The sequence below is a fragment of the Myodes glareolus genome, chromosome 17 (genome assembly GCF_982192425.1).
Source record: "Myodes glareolus chromosome 17, mMyoGla1.1, whole genome shotgun sequence".
In the NCBI taxonomy this organism is placed as follows: Eukaryota; Metazoa; Chordata; class Mammalia; order Rodentia; family Cricetidae; genus Myodes; species Myodes glareolus.
The window spans coordinates 54,691,224-54,711,685 of record NC_142042.1 but is presented as its reverse complement, the minus strand read 5'-3'; the positions used below and the strand labels follow the sequence as shown (position 1 = coordinate 54,711,685).

The 20,462-nt window shown below is 33.0% G+C and overlaps 1 protein-coding gene across 6 annotated transcripts in view; it reads right to left on the bottom strand.

The window, feature by feature from the left end:
- Positions 1-20,462, bottom strand: part of Sycp1 (synaptonemal complex protein 1) — a 94,248-nt gene that overhangs the window by 30,983 nt on the left and 42,803 nt on the right. For all 6 annotated transcript variants that reach the window (XM_085677905.2, XM_085677911.2, XM_085677910.2 and 3 more), the window contains 8 exons: positions 19,368-19,472; positions 17,852-17,955; positions 15,920-16,037; positions 14,614-14,684; positions 8,518-8,599; positions 5,872-5,934; positions 3,823-3,885; positions 3,633-3,695 (listed from right to left, as the gene is read on the bottom strand). In XM_085677905.2, coding sequence (XP_085534031.2) covers positions 3,633-3,695; positions 3,823-3,885; positions 5,872-5,934; positions 8,518-8,599; positions 14,614-14,684; positions 15,920-16,037; positions 17,852-17,955; positions 19,368-19,472 — 669 coding nt within the window. The remainder of the gene's footprint in view (positions 1-3,632; positions 3,696-3,822; positions 3,886-5,871; positions 5,935-8,517; positions 8,600-14,613; positions 14,685-15,919; positions 16,038-17,851; positions 17,956-19,367; positions 19,473-20,462) is intronic.

The window sequence follows — 20,462 nt, the reverse complement described above, 5'->3', positions numbered from 1 at the left end:
GAGCAAATCCAGTCCTGGGAGCCAATCCAGTCCCAGAACACTGGCGGATCAGGGCTGAGCAAGCGACCAGATCCAGAGTCAGTGATCTCCACCAGAACAGGTCTAACTCCAAGTCAGGGACTTTTGCAAGAGGGGATCCAGACAAGGATTTACAGAAACAGATCAAAACCAGCAGCCTAGGCCAAAGTAGGCCTGAGACAGCAAACTCCAAGGGAGCAGAGCAAAGCACAGGAGCACTGAGCTATCTCCAGGAACAGGAGTAACCAACGGGGTAACTAGAACAGTGACACTAACTGTACCATGAGGAACAACCATCTGAGCTTTGGATTCACTGGCACCTAGAAGATTATTCAACAGAATCTCAGACAGCCCCAACCATGTCTATTAGAGGAAAAGATGAGTAGAAAAGGTAAGATCATACGCTACACCACAAAGAGCAACACAATACCAGTAAAACCTAAAGACCCTACAACAGCAAGACCTGAACAACCAAATATAAATGAACCAGAAGAAAATTATCTAAAAAAAAAAAATAACTTCTTCAAGAGAATGTTTGAAACTCTTAAAGATGAAATATCTAATATTTACCATTTCTGATGCTTTTCATTCTTCTAACTAATTTACATTTCTGTTTAATAACATTTTCTTCAGCCTCAAGAAATTCTTTCAACATTTCTTGTAGCATAGCTCTTAGTGTTATATTTTCTGTGTACAAAATCCTATAAAGACAGCTTATTTCTTCCAGCATTTTATATATGTCATTCCTTTGTTTTGCTGTGTCTTTGCACCTTATATAAGATCAGTCATCATCATTTGTGCCACAGTTCTATAGTGTGACATTTCTTCTGTGTGATTTTAAGTTCCTCTTCATCCTTGGTTTAGCACTTTGACTAATGTATACCTGCCTAGATATCGTTCTCATTCTATTTATTCTATTTGGGGCTTACTAACAGTTAAGTTTAAAAAAGAACAAACAAACATAATCAAAAACAAAAAGCTTTGTAATATAGTCACTAGCAAGTTACAGATGCCCCAGTGAATATTTTCCTACTCATATACATATACCCTGGTTAAACCAGTGGATCACAAGATCACAAAAACAAGAGAAAAAGATATGAAAAGAGATAGGTAGTAGGTGGAAGAAGCGATAATTACTGGGTTTGGAGGAGCGTAGGATATGAAACAAGGGGATGAGTATGTGACCAAAATGTATTACAAACAGGTACAAAATTGTCAAAGCCTAAATTTATTTGAAAACAAAAGAAGAAAATTTTACTAATTTTCTCAAATAATTTCCTTTTGTCATTTTTTTCTCCTTTCTTCCTCGGAGATTACATATTTTAAATATGTAATTTTTTTACATATTTATTACATATGTATTAAATTACATATTTTAAATCACTTGGTGCTATTTTACAGGCCTGTGAAGTACTATTCTCTTTCAAAAAAAATTTCTGTAATCCTTGAAATAAATGATTTATACCTATACAGCTTTAATTTTACTAATGCTTCATTCATTTTAAAAATTTATTATTAGAGCCGGGCAGTGCTGGTGCATGCCTTTAATCCCAGCACTTGGGAGGCAGAGGCAGGAGTATCTCTGTGAGTTCAAGGCCAGCCTGGTCTATAAGAGCTAGTTCCAGAACAGGCTCCAAAGCCACAAAGAAACCCTGTCTCAAAAAACCAAAATATAAATTAAGGACCATATAATTTTTTTGTTCCATAATATTTTTACTTTTCAGTTCAAAGTCCAACTTTCAGGTTATCTTAGGGTCATTTCTTAAATGATTTTTCATGCTATTAATGAATAACTGTATTATCTTCAATTTGGGGCTACTGTAAATAATACTGCTATGAATATTTTTGGTAGTTTCTGTCTCAAGGAATTCAAGTGTATAATTACAGAAGATAACTATGATTACTTCCCTATGTAACTTTCAGAGGTTTATGATAATTCTCACTTGTCTTTATTTTTAATGACAATATTTGCATTTCTTGTTTCAAGTACTATTTCAAGATATTAAAAAGTACTTTATTTTCACTGGGCAGTGGTAGGTGCACACCTTTAATTATAGCCCTTGGAGAGGCCAGCAGATCTCTGTGAGTTCGAGGCTCCAAGGCTACACAGAGAAACTCTGTCTTGAAAAACCAAAGACTTTCTTTTCATCAAAGTATTCATTTAATATGTTGACTACTACTGCTCTCCACTAAAGATACAAAAATATTTACTGAATACTTACTAATTATCAATCATTGCCTAAAGAGAAAGGTGACAAAATTTGGTCCTGACATCACAGGCTTATACTCTAGGGCTTTATATGCTATAGAGTTGATGGGTCTCAAACTGTTTGTGCAACAAGATAACCATATTTTACAGTAAGCTGTCTGCAAGATATACTGGTGCCAATCGTGGCATGTATGTTATAGAAGTAACCAACCAGTTACTGATTGTATTTAAGACCTACTGTAGGAGCTAGACTCCACATCTGACTCTGCTAAAGAAACCAAGAATCTAAGACCTAGGCCTAAGGGAAAACCTAATACTATTATTATTCTTCTAAAGGAACATAACAATAAATGACTCTTAATGACAGTCTGCTAGATCAATGCCTTGCTCAGCCCACATCAGAGAAGAAGCTTTTTGCATTAGATGAAAACTAACACAAAGATCCACAACTGTAAATACGCAGAATGAGAGTTACTGGAGCACTCAGTCTTGAATGAGATGTCTTTATCAAAGTCCTCCCCAACAAGACTCAGGGATCTCTGAGGAAGAGGAGGCATAAAGATTCTAAGAATTAGAAGTGATAGATGAAGGAAAGAGTCTTCCAGTCACAATAGGAATAATAAAAATATGAACTCACAAGGATTGTGAAACAGTCACACAAGACCTACACAGGTTCAAGCCAGACAGGGTCCCAGAACTGAGAGGGAGAAGTGGACATAGGTTTCCACCCCGACCAAGAAATTATCCTCAAATGATATTCGCTGACGAAGAAAAAAAAAATCAGTTTTCTCCAATGAAGTATCACTGGGTTTATTAACACACACTAGCTCAGGCCTCATGCCCAGGAGTAGTTAGCCAATACAAAATGAACTCAACCAGGTTTTTGTAAGCTTTTTATGATATTCTGCATTGTTTGGGCAATTTTTGTCTTATTGATCTTCTGCTTATATATTTTGATTTCAGTTTTGTAGAGTTTGTGTGTTTCTTTTTCTGTTTGCTTTTTTAAAGAGAGAGAGAAAAAGAACATAAAGTTAGGTCAGTAGAGAAGTACGTAAGATCTAGAAAGAATTGGAGAGGATAAATATGATCAAAATGTATTATAGGAAAATAATTTAAAGAAAAAAATTAATATAGATTATTGCTGTATAATATATGAGTAAAGAAAATAAAACACACGTATATATACATAGAGCATGCACACATATATTTTTAAGTGGTTCACATAATTCTGACCCAGCTAAATCACAATGAATATTCTATCACCCCTATAAAAATTAATCTCTTCAATCCAAAAATATAACAGCATCTGAAGGTAAGCATTAAATTATAAAAGTATAATATAGTATTTCTAAACCTTCATGTATTCACTAGTATTTAAGAAAACAAAAATAAAAATGTCGCATACCTTTATCTCATATGCATTCAGCTGTTTGTTATCTGTTGAACTCTTTTTTTTCAAGGTCTTATTCTATGGAAAATTAATTATGGTTAGTACTTCGGTGATTAAGACTTACAATGAAATGAAAGCATTGCTCTCTAAAACTATAGTGCAAATATTGGGATAATTTTAAGAAATTTATATTAAGAAAACCTACCTCCTGAAGAAGCTCTTCAATATACTTGCTTTTATTTTCAACTTGTTTCCTTAAATTGTTACACTGTAAAATTATTTTTAAAATTACATAATTTTATTCAATATTCTGATCAAAATAAGCAATTTCAAACTAATAAAATACTGCATGACATAACATAAGGCTCACCAAAAGTCATTCTGTTAATGTAAAAATATAAATATGATCTGTCTTCTTCATTACTCGTTATTCTCTCATTCTCATTTCTGAGATTCTAATGTTATTAAATCTGATAGAAAAATATTAATATGATATTCTACTTCCTGACAGAATTCCATTTCTTCTTACTGAAATACCAACTAAGCCACTTTTTAATATATTACTTGGTGGGGTTATTTCATCTGAGTACATGCAGAACTGAATTAAAATGTATTAGTCCCAGGAACATCTTAAGAACCATAAAAGAACACAGATTTCTAAGAGATTTCTAAACTCCCAGATATATAAATTGTTCTAATTCCCATTAGAGTAAAAATTCTCACAAGAAAAAAAATCAGTCTCCTTCCTTAGCACCAAATGTCGTTGGATATTTTTCTTGTAATACTCATACATGGCTATAGTTAGTTAATATTTTGCATATAAATGAACTTTACATAGCATTGCTTTTTTGTTTACAAGTGATTGTTTTGGTTTGTTTTTTTAAGACAGGCTTTCTCTGTGTAGTCCTAGCTGACCTGAAACTTGCTCTGTAGACCAGACCTCAAACTACAGAAATGTCCCTACCTCTGCCTACCAAGTATTGGAATTAAAAGTATACGTCACCACCGCTCAGCATGTGATTTTTATTTTTTAATTAGTGTATCATTGTGTACCCAACCTTACTTCAAACCATAATCTTCCTATCTTAGTCTTCAAAAACTGGGATTACAGAGATATACCACCATGCCTGGCTACAAGGGATTTTCTAAAATTATGCATATCACAAGCCTAATTAAGAACAATTTCAAAAGAAAGTTAGGAAAACACAACTACAGAAAAAAACAAAAAGCATTTCTCTGATTTTCACACTGATTTGATATATTGGCACCAGACTAGGCACATTTAATAATCACACTAGGAAGGGAGAGTCAGACCCATCTTTATAATGGGGGGCGGGGCAAGGTTTGGTTTTTTGAGACAGGGTTTCTCTGTAGCTTTGGAGACTGCCCTGGAACTAACTCTTGTAGACCAGGCTGGCCTCAAACTCACAGAGATCTGTCTGCCTCTGCCTCTCAAGTGCTGGGATTAAAGGCCTGTGCTACCACTGGCCGGAATTTCAAGGTAAGGCTCTTATATGGTGAACTCCAGGCCAGCCAAGGCTACATTATAAGATTCTGTCTCAATAAAAATAAATAAGCAAACAAACAAAAACCATAGTAACAGATTAAATTATCTTTACATGAATATTTTATTTATTAAAAAAATCAATCATTTTTATTTTGTCAGAAAGGCTACTTAGATTCTCATGATTTGGTTCTTAATAAAGCTATAACTATTTTATTTACCAGTCGAAATAATTTTACCCCTCTGGCTGAAAAACAAATTATATGACTATGCATTACAAGTCGGAACTTCAGACAGTAAACTATACTTTCCAGAGGACTGTTCATTTTATGGAAATAGATTAAGTATAAGACAAGATGTATAGTAAAATGAAAGAAAGGAAACCCAGGTAAATAAAAGACATTTCAAATAAAGAGGGCAGGAATTTTTCTGCAGCTCCATTTTAGAAATGAGCAAAAGAGCTGAATAATTTCTAAAAGCATCTTGTCATTTTAAGACTATTCACAATAAATATAACTATGAGCATGAATTTAAGAAAAAAGTGAAAGTAGAGAGTTTAACAAAACTTTGGTCTCTAAAAGGGCCTATTTAACATTGGTGAATCCAGAGTCTCTTCAAAGAAATACCAGTAAAAACATTGTATTCTTCCTCAAAGTCTTCTAGAGGAACAAAAAGGTTTGTCCTTCAAAATCTAGTCATATATTTTCACAAGGTTCTTATTCCCAAACCTTTTTTATAATTTGATAATACCTTATTTTCTAGTATCTTCATTTGCTTTTCTTTCTTTAAAACTTCACATTCAATGCTTCGAGCCTAAAAAAATATATTATTTGAAATCATTTAAAGTGTTATTAGAATTTCATTTTCTTGCGTATTTTAGAAGTAAAATTATAGTTTTATATATTTACAAAAATACTTATCAGCTCATCCAGCTTATTTCACTCCTTTAAAAAAGAATATACCTTTATGTAATGTTAACTGCCTTAATTTAATATTTTATAATATATATGCATCCATTTTATATATACATTATTTGTTGAGACAACATTCCTCTATGTAGCCCTGACTGTCCTGGAACTTGCTCTGTAGACGAGGTTATCCTCAATTTCATGCCTACTTATCAATATTTCCTTTTTAAAAAGATTGTTTCTATTACTTTTAATTACATGTATGGGGGTGCTCTGCACATAAATGCAGGTACATAAATGGAATTCCGAGAACAATATCAAATCCCCAGGATCTAGTTATAAGCAACTGTGAACTTACCAATATGGGTGACGTAGAACTAGGATTGTTTGTAAAAGCATTACTTGTTCTTAAATGCTGAGCCATCTCTCCAGTCCCATTATCACTAATATTTTCTACACTAGTAAAATAGATCATACTTTAAATTCTTTATGTTCATATGTCTATGTCTCTCTCTCACTCTGTATATTATGTACATGCTTGCGTGTATGTACATGTGAGATAGGATCAGTCATTGCACTTGAAGCCATTCAATTTGATTAGGTTGGCTAACCAAACGAGCTCCAGAGATGCACCTTTCTCCACATTCCCAGGGCTGGATTTGACTTTGTGCCACTATGCTCAGCTTTTAAGCAGGTGCTAGAAATCTGAACTCAAGCCCTCATATTTGCATGGTTGGCACTTTAACAATTGAACCATCTCCCCAGTCCCCATACTTAAATTTCAGTGAAGGAAAATAACACATAGAACCTTGAATATGTCTGCTTCATCTTAAGCCCTCCAAAATATCAGCTTATCTTTAAACTATTCTAACAGTCTTTATGTAATTTCTAAAAGGTAAACAATTCTCAGGTCAAGACTCTTCATTATTCTTGAATTTCTAAAAACAAATTACTGAGGCTTTAAATATCATATTTCTTATTTCTATTTCTCCACTGTTCTCTCTACCCATCTTCATCTTTATCCATTCTCCCTACTGTTACTACCTTAACCTCCATCTTTCAGCCATAATAAATTTTAATTGCTTATATTTATCAGGGTTACATACTTCGAGGGGTTTCACCCAATATTTTTTTAAATTTTGAATATTCTTCTTCTGCAAGCTAAACTTCTACTAATTTCTGTTAAGCCTACTGAATGTTTCTTCTTCTAGAAAGCATGCCTAGACTTAACTAAGTTTTGATTAAATGCTATTCTGTGTGCTCAAGTAGTAGAATCTATAGAGGACCAGCATTACAATTTTGCTAGTGCCCTTACTTCAAGGGACTCCTTTATTGTAAATTTCATAGTAATTCTGTTGAGATTATCCACTAGCCACAATTACTAGCTTATAAATAAGTAAATAAGATAATCAAGACCAGAGTCTTCTCTGTTTTTTAGTGCTCTGAAGATACTTTTTAGCAACCTCCCAAATGATTCTAGTGTCTTTCATCTCTCCTCATTCAATTCTCAAGTATTTTATTATCAATAAAACATTTTACTGCCCCAATAAAACTTTAGACCACTTCTGCCTACCAAAGTAAATGACATCTAAAATCAGTATCTAGAACATTACCTGGGACACATTTGGTGGTTAGATAACATTTGCTAAACGACTAAAGGAGCCTTCATAATCATGCGTGGTATTTAAACTTTGGCACAATTTTCACCCACTCGATACACACTATATACTATCTACTCTTGACATACTTTGTACTTTCCTAGTTTTGTGACATTTGTTGAAACCATATTCAAGGTACAATACAATCTTTTCAATACATTACATATTATCACACCATGAGCCTTTAATTTAGCCTAGAAATATAAGTCAAAATTAAATCCTGAACATTTGGGACTGGAGAGGTGCCTTAGTAGTTAAGAGTCCTGGTCGCTCTTCCAGAGGACCCAGGTTCATTTCTTGGCACCTACTGGCATCTCACAATCATCTGTTCAGTTCCAGTGGATTTCTGGCCTCCATGGGCACCAAACATGTACAGGGTGTAAAGATATTCACATAAAGTAATAGAAAAAAACTTAAATGAACATTTTTTAACTATCTTTAGAATTATATGACTATTTTTTACAATTATGTATCATACTCAAAACCACCCAACTTAAACCATATCATTTAAGATTTTATGTGTTTTGCTTGTATGTACACATACCACATGAGTTCAGTATCCAAGGAATCCAGAAGATGGTATCAGATCTCACAAAACTGGAGTTTCAGACAGTTATGTGAGTACTTAGAACTGAAATTGGTGGGTTTTGGCAAGACAGCAAATGCTTTTGATGGCTGTGTCATCTCTCTAGCCTACCTTAATACATATTTTAAATGTTAATGGCTAAATATCTATATCACTAGCTATTTATACTATGTGTATCACTTTATTGTCTGTATTGTTTTTTATGATTTAAATTTTTGAATCCAACCTATTGTTAAATACATACGTTCTCTTCACTCTTGTCCAATTTACATTTAACTTCATCTTCTTGCTGTATGAACTTTTTTCTTACTGATTCCAGTTCATCCCTAAAAGGAAATACAAAAATAGCTTCATAATCCAAACCATATTTTCATCTCCAAAGGTTTTTTTAATTATTGCTTATTAATTTTTTAGGTTTGAGTTCTCATTTTGACTACTAACTTTTCATGCATGGCTATTAACAAGCACATTTCTATTCCCACATTTAACTTACTGTACATATTTATCCTTAAACTATATGCATCATTTTTTTACTTTTAAAAAAAACATACACTCATCTGGCAATGGATGGAGATAGAGACAGAGAACCACATTGGAGCACTGGACTGAGCTCCCAAGGTTTAGATGAAGAGCAGAAGGCGGGAGAACATGAGAAAGGAAGTCAGGACCGGAAGGGGTGCGTCCACCCACTGAGACAGTGCAACTGATCTAATGGGAGCTCACCAAACACAGCTGGACTGGGACTAAATGAGCATGTGATCAGACCAGACTCTCTGAATGTGGCTGTCAATGAGGGCTGACTGAGAAGCCAATGATAATGGCACTGAGTTTTGATTCTACTGCATGTACTGGCTTTTTGGTAGCCTAGTCTGTTCGGATGCACACCTTCCTAGACCTGGATGGAGGGGAGGAGGGCCTTGGACTTCCCACAGGGCAGGGCACCCTGACTTCTCTTAGGACTGGAGAGGGAGGGGGGAGGGAAGGAGGGAGAGTGAAAGGGAAATGGGAGAAGGGGAGGCAGTGGAAATTTTTAATAAACAAATAATTTTTTAAAAATATTTATTTATTTATTATGTATACAATATTCTTTCTGTGTGTATGTCTGCAGGCCAGAAGAGGGCACCAGACCTCATTACAGATGATTGTGAGCCACCATGTGGTTGCTGGGAATTGAACTCAGGATCATTGGAAAAGCAGGTAATGCTCTTAACCTCTGAGCCATCTCTTCAGCCCCATAAATAAATTTTTCAAAAAATAAAAAATAAAAAAAGAAACTGAAAACTGTAAATTATCTGAAATTAGGAATAGTGAAGACAGACAAAATTTAAAGTGCTTTATTGATAACTAAAAATAAACAAATAAAATTTTAAAAAACAGAAATATTTTTTATATTTTCATCATTCTAACATAAAATGTTTTACAAATAAATTTTAAAAACATAAATACAATTTATTTTAATGATATACATATATATACATATATATACATATATCATTGTTTATGCTCAGAGACTCTCTCAAAGGCAAAACAAAGATACTATCCTTCCCCAATGTGCTCCTTTGTTTCTTTAAATTTTGTATTATAATCATGTGTTACTCTTTTAAAAATGTTTTTGTTAAAATATTGTATATTACATATGAAAATATTGGTGGTTGTCTCAGCATGTACTTGAAAATACTTTTCTAATTGTAGTTTCCTTTTGTACCACTACTGTATTGGAAATATAATCTGTGATCTGACCTTTAAAAAGCCGAATCCAGAAAAAAAATTTTCTTAAAATTTTTCACATGCACTTATTTGTTTACTTATTTAGAAAAAAAGACAGAGAAAAAGGAAGTGTGTTTTCAATAATACATGTATGGAGGTCAGAAGATAACTTCTAAGGGTCATTTTTTCCCTCTACCATGTAAATTCCAGAGATTGAACGCAAAATATCAGGTTTAGCAGCAAGTTTTCTTGCCAGCTTTATTCTTTAAATGAGTATAAATTCTGATCACTATGTTCACTTTTCATAGATAATTTACACTTAAAAGTCCTCCTGGCCTATACTATAAGTAGATATTCAGACTATATTACTCAGATAATTTGAATGTTATTTTTTTCTTTTAATTCTTTTTCCTTTTTTAAATATTTACTTATTATGTATACAATATTCTGTCTGTGTGTATGCCTGCAGGCCAGAAGAGGGCACCAGACCCCATTACAGATGGTTGTGAGCTACCATGTGGTTGCTGGGAACTGAACTCAGGACCTTTGGAAGAGCAGGCAATGCTCTTAACCTCTGAGCCATCTCTCCAGCCCTTGAATGTTATTTTTAAAACAGTCTCTTGAGCTAGAGAAAGCTCAACAGATAAGGTGCTTCCCTTGCAAGCAAAAGGACCTGAGTTTGATCCCCAGAAACTACATTAAAGAGCAGGGGTTGTTGAGGCATGCTTGTAATCCCAATCCCATGGAGGGTGAGCCTTGCTTGTTGGACAGCCTACCCTACTTGGTGAGATACAGACTAGTGAGATACCATGTCTTTTTTTTTTAAAGGGAAAAGATACACAGAGTAGTTGTAGACTGACATCTGAGGCTGTCCTCTGGCCTCCACACACTTATATAGTATACATACATATGCACTAACAGAGGCTCTTGATGTAGGTGTGGTAGCAAATACCTGTAATCCCCAGCATTTGAGAGTCTAAGACAGGAATATCAGCTAAGTGCCATCGTAGGCTATACAATTAAGATCCTGTCTCAAAAACTAAGTGAATTAATTTAAACTTATAAAAAAAACATTGAAAAATTTTCAAACAGCTTCTCTTTAAAATTTGTTTTCATATTTTAACCAAAAAAAAGTATAGTGGTTTAGTCATAGATATCTGTAGGTAACAGCTGCTTCTGAAGAAGAAAGTTGATTAAAAAAAAGGCAAAATCAATCATTATGGGTATGGCAAAGGATGATTTTTCTAAATCTTGAAAACAGTAAACAACTAATAATTATTAAGCACTGACTTTATCAATCACTATATTCAACACTACTCACAATACCTCATATAATCTCCTAACAAGTATATGAAGAGCTGTATTAGGTCTAAAGATTTCAAATTTTTAATTGTAAAGATTTTAAATATAAATTTTCAAAAGCGCATTCTTTAACTAAACATAAGAAACCCAAAATTTCAATGTAAATAAGAATATGCATACAATATTTGGAAATCATTCAAGTTACCAATGATTTAAAAAGATAACTTAAAATACACATATACAAACACACACACACACACACACACAAAGATTTTAAAAAAATAATAGCAAAACTGCGTATCAAGTCAGGTATGGAGTTATATTCCCAGCAACCAGGAGGTAGAGACAAGGAAGATCACTACAATTTCAAGTCCAGCCTGATTTACACAAGCCCTTCCCCTAAGATCTATGAACTATCTAGCTATGGATTCTTGGCCTTGGTAATGGTGCCACATATGGGTTCTATCTTGTGGAGAAATCCTTAAATCCAATCAAAATGTGGTTGGTTACTCCTATAACATTCATGCCACTATTATACCATAGAATGGTATATAATGCCAGACTAGTCATTACCATAGCTCACAGAGTTCACAAATGTGTAAGACTGTTGATGTCTTTTATTCTCCTGTAGTGTGCATAACATTTTCTAGCACTATGAAATATAGGCAATAGGGATAAAGCTTCCAGGTCTATCAGCTTGATTTCTCCATGTTCTATGACTCAAGTATGTGTTGTTCTCAGAAAATAGTGTCTTACTATTTTAACTTCTGGAGAATAACCAAAGGCAAAGAAAATAGTCTATGTTGGCAGGTGCAGCCTATGGAATCCCACTGGCCAGTGTCTTCAAAAGAAGTACCCCATTCTTGGCAGTAGCTTTTTATTTGCTAGCCTGTAATGTCTAGTACAGCACTGTCCTTTCCACTATGGGGTAATTCTATTTAAACTCTTTTTAGATCTGTATATAATTTAGGAAGCTTCTATAGTAAAAGGTTTCCATATGACACTATTAAAGGTCTTTAATATTAGTTACCTTTCCTATTGCTCCCTCCTCTACCCTGTCCTCTCATCCTTACCCTACACTTAATCCTTTCTGTCCCTTTATTCCCCTTTATTTATCACTTCATTCTGTCTCCCTGCCCCAGAAAATCCCCCTAATCCATGGCCCTTTACTAGTTTCCTGATTACTATGAGTATTCAAAATGAAACATGCATATTTAAAGATTCAAAACTACAAGTCACATATGGGAGAGAGCATGTTATATTTATCTTCCTGGGTATGGTTTACCTCAAGCAGGATGATTGTTTACAGTTCCATTCATTTACCTATGAATTTCATAGTTTCCTTTTTCTTAAACTGAATAATATTCTATTGTGTAAACATATATTTTCATTATTCATTCATCAGTTAATGAGCACCCAGATTATATTCTACTAGTACTCTGCTAAATAGAGTATTAAACTGACTCCTACTACTTATTGCTAGACCCACAGTTAAGTGAAGCTCTCTTTGTAGTAGATGGCAGTTAACAAAGAGACCCCCATAACTCATTAGCCTGTAGAGAGTAAGAGGCTGCAGAGTGCTCAGTTCTAAATGAAACATCTGCATCACACACCTTCTTCCAAAGCTCAACATTCATTGTGGAAGGAGTAGAAAGATAATAAGAGCCAGAGATGATGGATGACTATAGGGAAACAGTGTTTTCCAGATACAACTAGGCAGTTGCATATATGAACTCAGAGTGGTTCTGATAGCATGCATAAGACCTATGCAAGCTTAAGCTGAACAAAATTCCAGTATGAATAGGAGAGGTGGACACAAAGCCCCATCCCTAGTTTAGGAACTACTGGTAACTGATAGCTGCTGTGAGAAGGACAGCAGATTTTCTTTAAGAGTAGGATGACCCCTGAAAGATTGCCACACTCCAGGAATTAGCCACATGAATATTTTTGTCATCAGAAATTGGACTGGATGAATTTAAAAAAAAAACAACAGGACATGAAGTAGGTAAGAAGATGGGGATGGACCTAGGAATAGAAGGAAGGAGGTGAATATGATCAAAATATACAAAAATTTCAAAGAACTAATAAAAACATATTTTAAACTGCCATATCAAAAGTAAAAAATAAAAAAGCCAAGTCATAAATTTATAGATGTGATTGCAAGTAATCTGAAGGATTGAATTTTTTTTTACTTTTTTCTTTTTTATTTTTTTCTTTGCTTTCTAAAATTTTTTATATTTTTAAAAGAAATAGAAAAGCTAAACATCACTATATAGATTTTGAAAAAAGACTAGCATTTGAATTCAGGGAGGCAAAAGTATTTTAAATATAAAAGCAATGGTATAAACACACAAAGTAAAAAACAAAACTAACAGAAATTTTTAAAATTTATATTAAAATAATTGCCACAAATTAAAAGAAAACAAGTTATTAAAATGCTATAAATAAAATAGATAAAGGATTGCTACATTGGTGCTTAAGTCAAAAGTAAATAAAAAAGCCCTTAAAAGATTAAAGAGTATAGCTATTTCTAGATAATTTTACAACAAAAATTCCTATAGGCAAGCTTTGAAAAACTTCAAAGCATATACAAAAGGTAACTGCAAATCATAAAAAGTGGCAAAATTTAAATTATTGCTAAATTAGTGATGATACCAAGCAACAATTGAAACATTTGAAACCAGAGCTTTCAACATGATCTTGGTTGTATTTTACAACTTACAATTAATAAAAACTACTAGGAACCAGGTAATTACCAAGTCACTGGAATCATTAGTTCTAAGATCATCTTAATAAATTCAAGACCTGTGCTCCTTATTTACTTCAGTATTATCTGTAATAGCAAAAACCTGGAAAAAGTAAATATCTAAAAACAAAGTTACAAATACAAATAAATTACTGTGAAAAATATCAAGAAATGCCTAAAATATTAATGAAAAAATTTTCATTTAAATAATATAAAATTTCATTATGATTAATAATTATATTCTTAAAACAGAATGGACACAAATATTCTAATATTATATAATAGTTGATACTCTTGAAAATATTTAAAAATTTTTTATTCTAAATGTTCTAGCTACAGTTAGCAGAATTTTTAGACTTTAAAGAGTTAGGTTTATGATACTTGAATCTTCATATAATTTTACTGCTTAAATACTAAATATAAAATGATTTTATTTTTTATTACTTAAGTATAAAATTATTATATTTTCATTTTTAGACAGGATTTTAAAATCTTAACCTATACCTAATATTCTAAGTTTATACAATATTTAATAGAAAAGAAATTCTAAAATCCTTGAGACAAAGACAAACTCATTACTCTTGCCTTAAATGTGTTTCTTTTTCTTCCATATTTTCTATTTGTTTCAGCATCCGTTCTTCTTGCTTTTTGCTATTCTAAAAAGATAATAAACAATGTTTAATCATTTTGCTTCAACAAAAATGTAACTGAAATTAATATTTGAAACTTTCACAAGTATGACATATGCCAGGTTTTGTGGGGGAGGGGTTTGCTGTGTTGTTTTTTTTGCTGGTTGGTTGGGTTTTTGTGGGGGGGGGGGTTGGTTTTGTTTTTGGTTTTTTTTGGTCAACTTGACACAAATTAAGAGTACTGGAAAGAAGGAAACTCAAAAAACTGGCTCTATAACACTAACCTTTAGGGAACTCTGTGAGGCATTTTCTTCACTGATGATTGATATGGGAGGGCTCAGCCTGATGGTACAACCCCTAGGCAAGCAGTCCTAGGTTCTATTAAAAAAAAGCAGGCTGTACAAGCCTCCAAGGAGCAAGCCAATAATCAGCTCTCCTCCATGGCCTCTGGTTTTAGTTTCTGCCTCAAGGTTCCTGCCTTGAGTTCCTGACCAGACTTCACTTCATGATGGACTATGCTTGAGATATGTAAGCATAACAAAGCTCCTTACCCCCACCCCAAGCTGCTTTTAGTCATAAAGTTTTATCACAGTAATAGCAAGCAAACTAATACAGTGAGCTATTTAATTTGTACAGTTCTGTTTTATGGACTTGTATTAATAACAACTCTAATAATATATAGCAGCTAGTAAAATTATTTTGATTTCCCAGTGTTACTTGTAGGTTTGCATCCTTTATTCATAATCTTTAACTAATCATTACCTACTAAACTCATAATTCATCTTTCAAGGACAAAATTAATGTTATTCTCTGATAGCTTCTCTCCCATAAAGGCACAAGTGAACTTGTGAACTCCAACAACACTTTATCTTAATGCCAATATATATGACGTACTATTTTAGTTAAGATATTTGAACACTTACTATTTATATTAATTCATAAGTTCTTGAATAAAAATAAGATGATTCAATATTACATCTTCCATAAAAATCTATGACTAAATAGAATGTTACTAAATACAAAAAAATTAAGGCTTAAAATTAAATTAATTTCATACACTGGTAGTCATATATTGGTAGACTATTTTCTGTTGTACATTATCACCATATCAAATAATAGTATGCAGCTTTTCCTCCAAAAAATACCATATCTAAGATAATCCAACTTTTTAAGCTAAAGGGGTACTCGAAGATCATCCATTTTAAAGTCCCTCTAATTTTGAAGGTAAGAAAGCAAAATCACTGATAACTTTGTCAACTCACAGTGATATCTTCTTGATTTTTCTTGAGTTCTAGGGCCATATCACTGGTTTCTTGTGCCAATTTTTTGTTCTCAAGGGAAAGTTTATCACAGCTTTCAGTTAATTCAGCATTCTTAAGTCTATTTTTAAAAACATATCATACAGAAATAAATATGAAATATGATGATATATAATATTTGATTCAAAATAATCTTAAGGGAAAGAAAAGGCAGTATATAAATAAGATAATACTGGCCATTAAGTCTTGAAGCAAGATTACAGTCTTATTCTACTTCTTTAAATTTGCTTATTCAAATATATTTAAATTGTTTCCGTATTAACATTTCATTATGTCACACATTATATTTCCTTGTATATTCCCTACATACATTTTTCTGAAATATAAAGGACACGTCATTTTCTTCACATAATTGTTACTTTCAATAGTCTATTTCAAACTTCTGAAATTTTGATTATAACAGTCCTTGAAAGCATGAACTATTTGTAATTAAAATGCAATTATTCTTACAAGGTCTCAAATTTCCCATTTGAAATTTGAAATAGAAATTATCACTGCTATTGGCTGAAGTCAGTACCAATTTTAAATAAAGGTAGTGTAGTGTCTGGTACCACCAAATGATTTTGGGAGCATCTACCACTTCCTCTTATTTAACATTATTGGAAATTCAGAAGAGAAAATAAAGAGTTTTTCCCTAAGTAATGAGAGATTAAAAAGCAAATATACTAAAGATAACATAAATTAATACTAAAATATAAATGACCACTCAATTCTTAAGGGGATTTTTAATAAAATGAATATTACCTAGATCTCCTGAAAACACACACACACACACACACACACACACACACACTGTTAAAAGAATATCAGAAAAAGGGAATGAATGGGACTACAAGTAAAAGTCTAGGCTTTATATTGGCCTGGGAATTATGATGTAACCCAGGCTGGTCTCAAACTTACAACAATCCTCCTTCTTCAGCTTCCCAAGGGTTAGAATTCTATGCATGAGGCATCACACCTAACACTTTACTTACCATTTTCATCTATACCTGAGAAGCAATCAAAAGGAAAAATAGTGTTTACCACCAACAGGCACTTGAATTTACTTCTTTCTTGGTGATAATTATTAACAAACTAAATTTGCTGAAATCACTCCATTAGATATTTATTTAGACAATATTAGAGATAAATTTATATATTGAATTGTATCAACATGAACTTATGAAACAATTTATCAAAATAAAAAAAGAACCACAAATAATTTCCTTTATATGACAAATACCTCCCCCAAATTAATGTTGGACCCTGTGTATCTAGAAATTCCACATTCATTGACTTATCCAACTCAAAATTGAAACTATACAGGAAAATGTCTGGATTGAGCATATCAACTTCTTCCTTGCAATTATTTTCTGAATACAGTAAAACAACATTTACATAGCATTTACATTATGTTTAGTAATGCAAGTACTATGGAGAAGAGTTAAAACTTCCCCGGTAAGAGGTTAAACTTAGTTTATATGCAAATATTCTGCTGATTGCATATAGGACTTGACTAGCTTCAGATCTGTGTATCTTTGGGGTTTCTGAAACCAAAGCTCATAAATATCAAGAGATAACTAAATGCTGATATAAAGAGATTTAACTTTTGTTATTAGTCTTTTATATAATGATACAAACTTTCTTTAGCAATAAAATAAGTAAACAATTTCTTTTCTGACACAAGATCTCACAACACAGCCCAGACCCTAAATTCATAGTTTTCCTGCTATAGTTTCCAAAGTGCTAGGATTACGTTTGTGCACCCACCACGCCTGGCTTTCATTTTTATCTTTAGGGATAAAACTCAATTTCAAATCCATTGATATAAATAGGAAACTATTTTTATCACAAATCTTAGGAATTAAACTGTATATAGATATGTGAAAAACATACTTCTCTTCTTCCAGCTTAGTTTTTAGTTCTTCAACCTGTTTTGAATAATACTGATCACTTGTTTTAGTGACGGTTAATTCTACTTCCAAATCATGGACCTCTTTCTGCAAAATAAATATATATATTTATGACAAATGTTCTACCAGATTTTCTCCATATACAAGATATAATTAGGCTGGGCATGGTGACACAATCCCAGAACTTAGAGGCAGAGATCTGGTCTACATAGTGAGTTCCAGAAAAGCCAGAGATGCAAAGTAAGACACTGTCTCTAAATAAATAAATAAATAAATAAATAATAAAAAAGAATATGGTTGCTCAAAGTAATCAAGTAATACATTTAGGAAAAATTTATCAGGATATTAAAAAAATATTTATCATACAGTCTTATTCAGTGCAGGCTGGTCTTGAACTCAATCTATAAATGAAGTTGACCTTAAATTTTTGTTTATTTTGTTTTTTGAGATGGGGTTTCTCTGTATAGTCCTAGCTGTCCTGAAACTCACTTTGTATACCAGGCTGGCCTCCAAATCACAGAGATCCACCTGCCTCTGCCACCAGTGTGCTGGGATTAAATGTGTACGCCAACCACTGCCCAGAGACCTTGAATTCTTGGTTCTCCTACCTCTTCTGCCAAAGTACTAGGGTTATAGATAGATACAAATACCATGTCCAGCTAAATATTTTAAATTTAAGTATATAATGTGATAATCATTTGCTTTTTAAATTAGCAATAACAAATTCAATGCAAGTAAACTCTACTGTGACAGCCTAAAGCTCAGACAGAAAATGTTATCCATTTTAATCTACTAAGTAATTAACTTCATTTAAAATTTTATTAGTTTTGCTTACTGTTAATTTGCCTGTTTGTTTGTTTTTCTGAGAAGACTCTCACCATATATCCCTAGCTAGCCTGGAACTCTCTATTCATACCAGACTAGTTAGTCTCAATCTCACAGATATCTGCCTGCCTCTATCTATAGAACACTAGGAATAAACAAATGTGACACTACACCTAGCCTAAAATTTTATATTAGTAAGGGAAATATAGTAGTGAAGTCAGGAAGTGTCTTAGAGACTAAGGTGTTCTTACTATTTTAAAAAGAAGTTCCAATTCTTTTACAGGTCTACAAATATACTTTAAATTTAAAGATAAGTTTAAATATAAGCATTATAAAAATATTGTTAAGAATCCAGCATTTAATAAGGGCTAAAAATTAAATGTATCAAGAAATACTAAAGACATCAAGAAACAGAATTATCATAAACCATAACATGCATAAACTGGATTCTTTTTTAAGTATTGACCCCACATTACAATAATTCTCCCACATTACAATATGAAGGTTCCCTATTTGAAAACTGTCATTAGCATGTTAAATATAACAAGAACACACACTTTTAAAAATAAATATGTGAAGAAATCCTTTACAAAGCAAATGACTATGTCATAATCTACTTTATAAATCTATATTCTCTTAACAAAACATTGGAAACAAACATATCCTTAACAAACCTCTCTGGTTTGCAAAAGGAGAGTTAGTTCTTGTACTTTCTCTTGTAATTCTTCAGCAAGCTTCTCAACTTGTTTCTTTTCATCTAAAAGTTTTTGGTATTCTACCTGTTTAAAAACAGTAGGAAAAAAGCATGACTGTTAAACTATAAACATATTGAAAATTACTAAACTGCCCAACAGAAGGAACTATAGTATATTTCCTTGGTTAAAATCGCTTAAGTAGAGAAAACAAAGATGGGCGTGGTGGCGCATGCTTTAATCCCAGCACTTGAGAGACAGAGGCAGGCAGATTAAGGCCAGCCTGGTCTACAAAGTGAGTTCCAGGACAGCCAGGGCTGTTACACAGTGAAACTTTGTCTAAAAAAATAAATAAATAAATTTGTAGGAAAAGACTGCTCATTCATTTCCTAGACCCGAAATAATTACACAGAAACTATATTAGTTATGCATATTTCTAGCTAACTCTTAAATCTTAAATTAACACATTTCTATTAATCTGTGAATCACCATGAGATTGTTGCCTACCAGTTAGGTTCTGGCTGGCAGTTGGCATCTTTCTCTTTCAGCAGCTATATGGCATCTCCCTTACCCTGCCTACTTTCTCTCTTTATCTCTGTCCAGATTTCCTACCTGGATTTACTCTACTAAGTCATTGGCCAAAACAGCTTCTTTAGTAACCAATGATAATAAAATATATTCATAGCATACAGAGGGGAATACTTAATATTTAAAAACTGATATTTTTATGGTAAACAGTTAGAAATTGCCTTCATGTGATAGGGTTAATGAGAAAGGTGAAGATAACAAAAGTCAGGCTCTATTCCAAGGAAGGGATAATTGAGAGAGCATTGGAAATCAAGCAGAAAGGTTAAGCAGCAAACAGAAATGGGCAATGCACAGTTCCAGCTGAGGACTGAGAAGTGAAAGAAGAAACAAAAGCTTCATCCAAAAGATAAGCCAGATGGCCCTAGAGAAACAAAACTGCCAGTCTCACAGAGCAAGTCCACAATACAATGTTTGCTAAGACAGGGATCCAGTTTTAAATCTGATGATGAATAGAGAAGAGATCCATTTTGGCATTCCTCTTATCTCAGA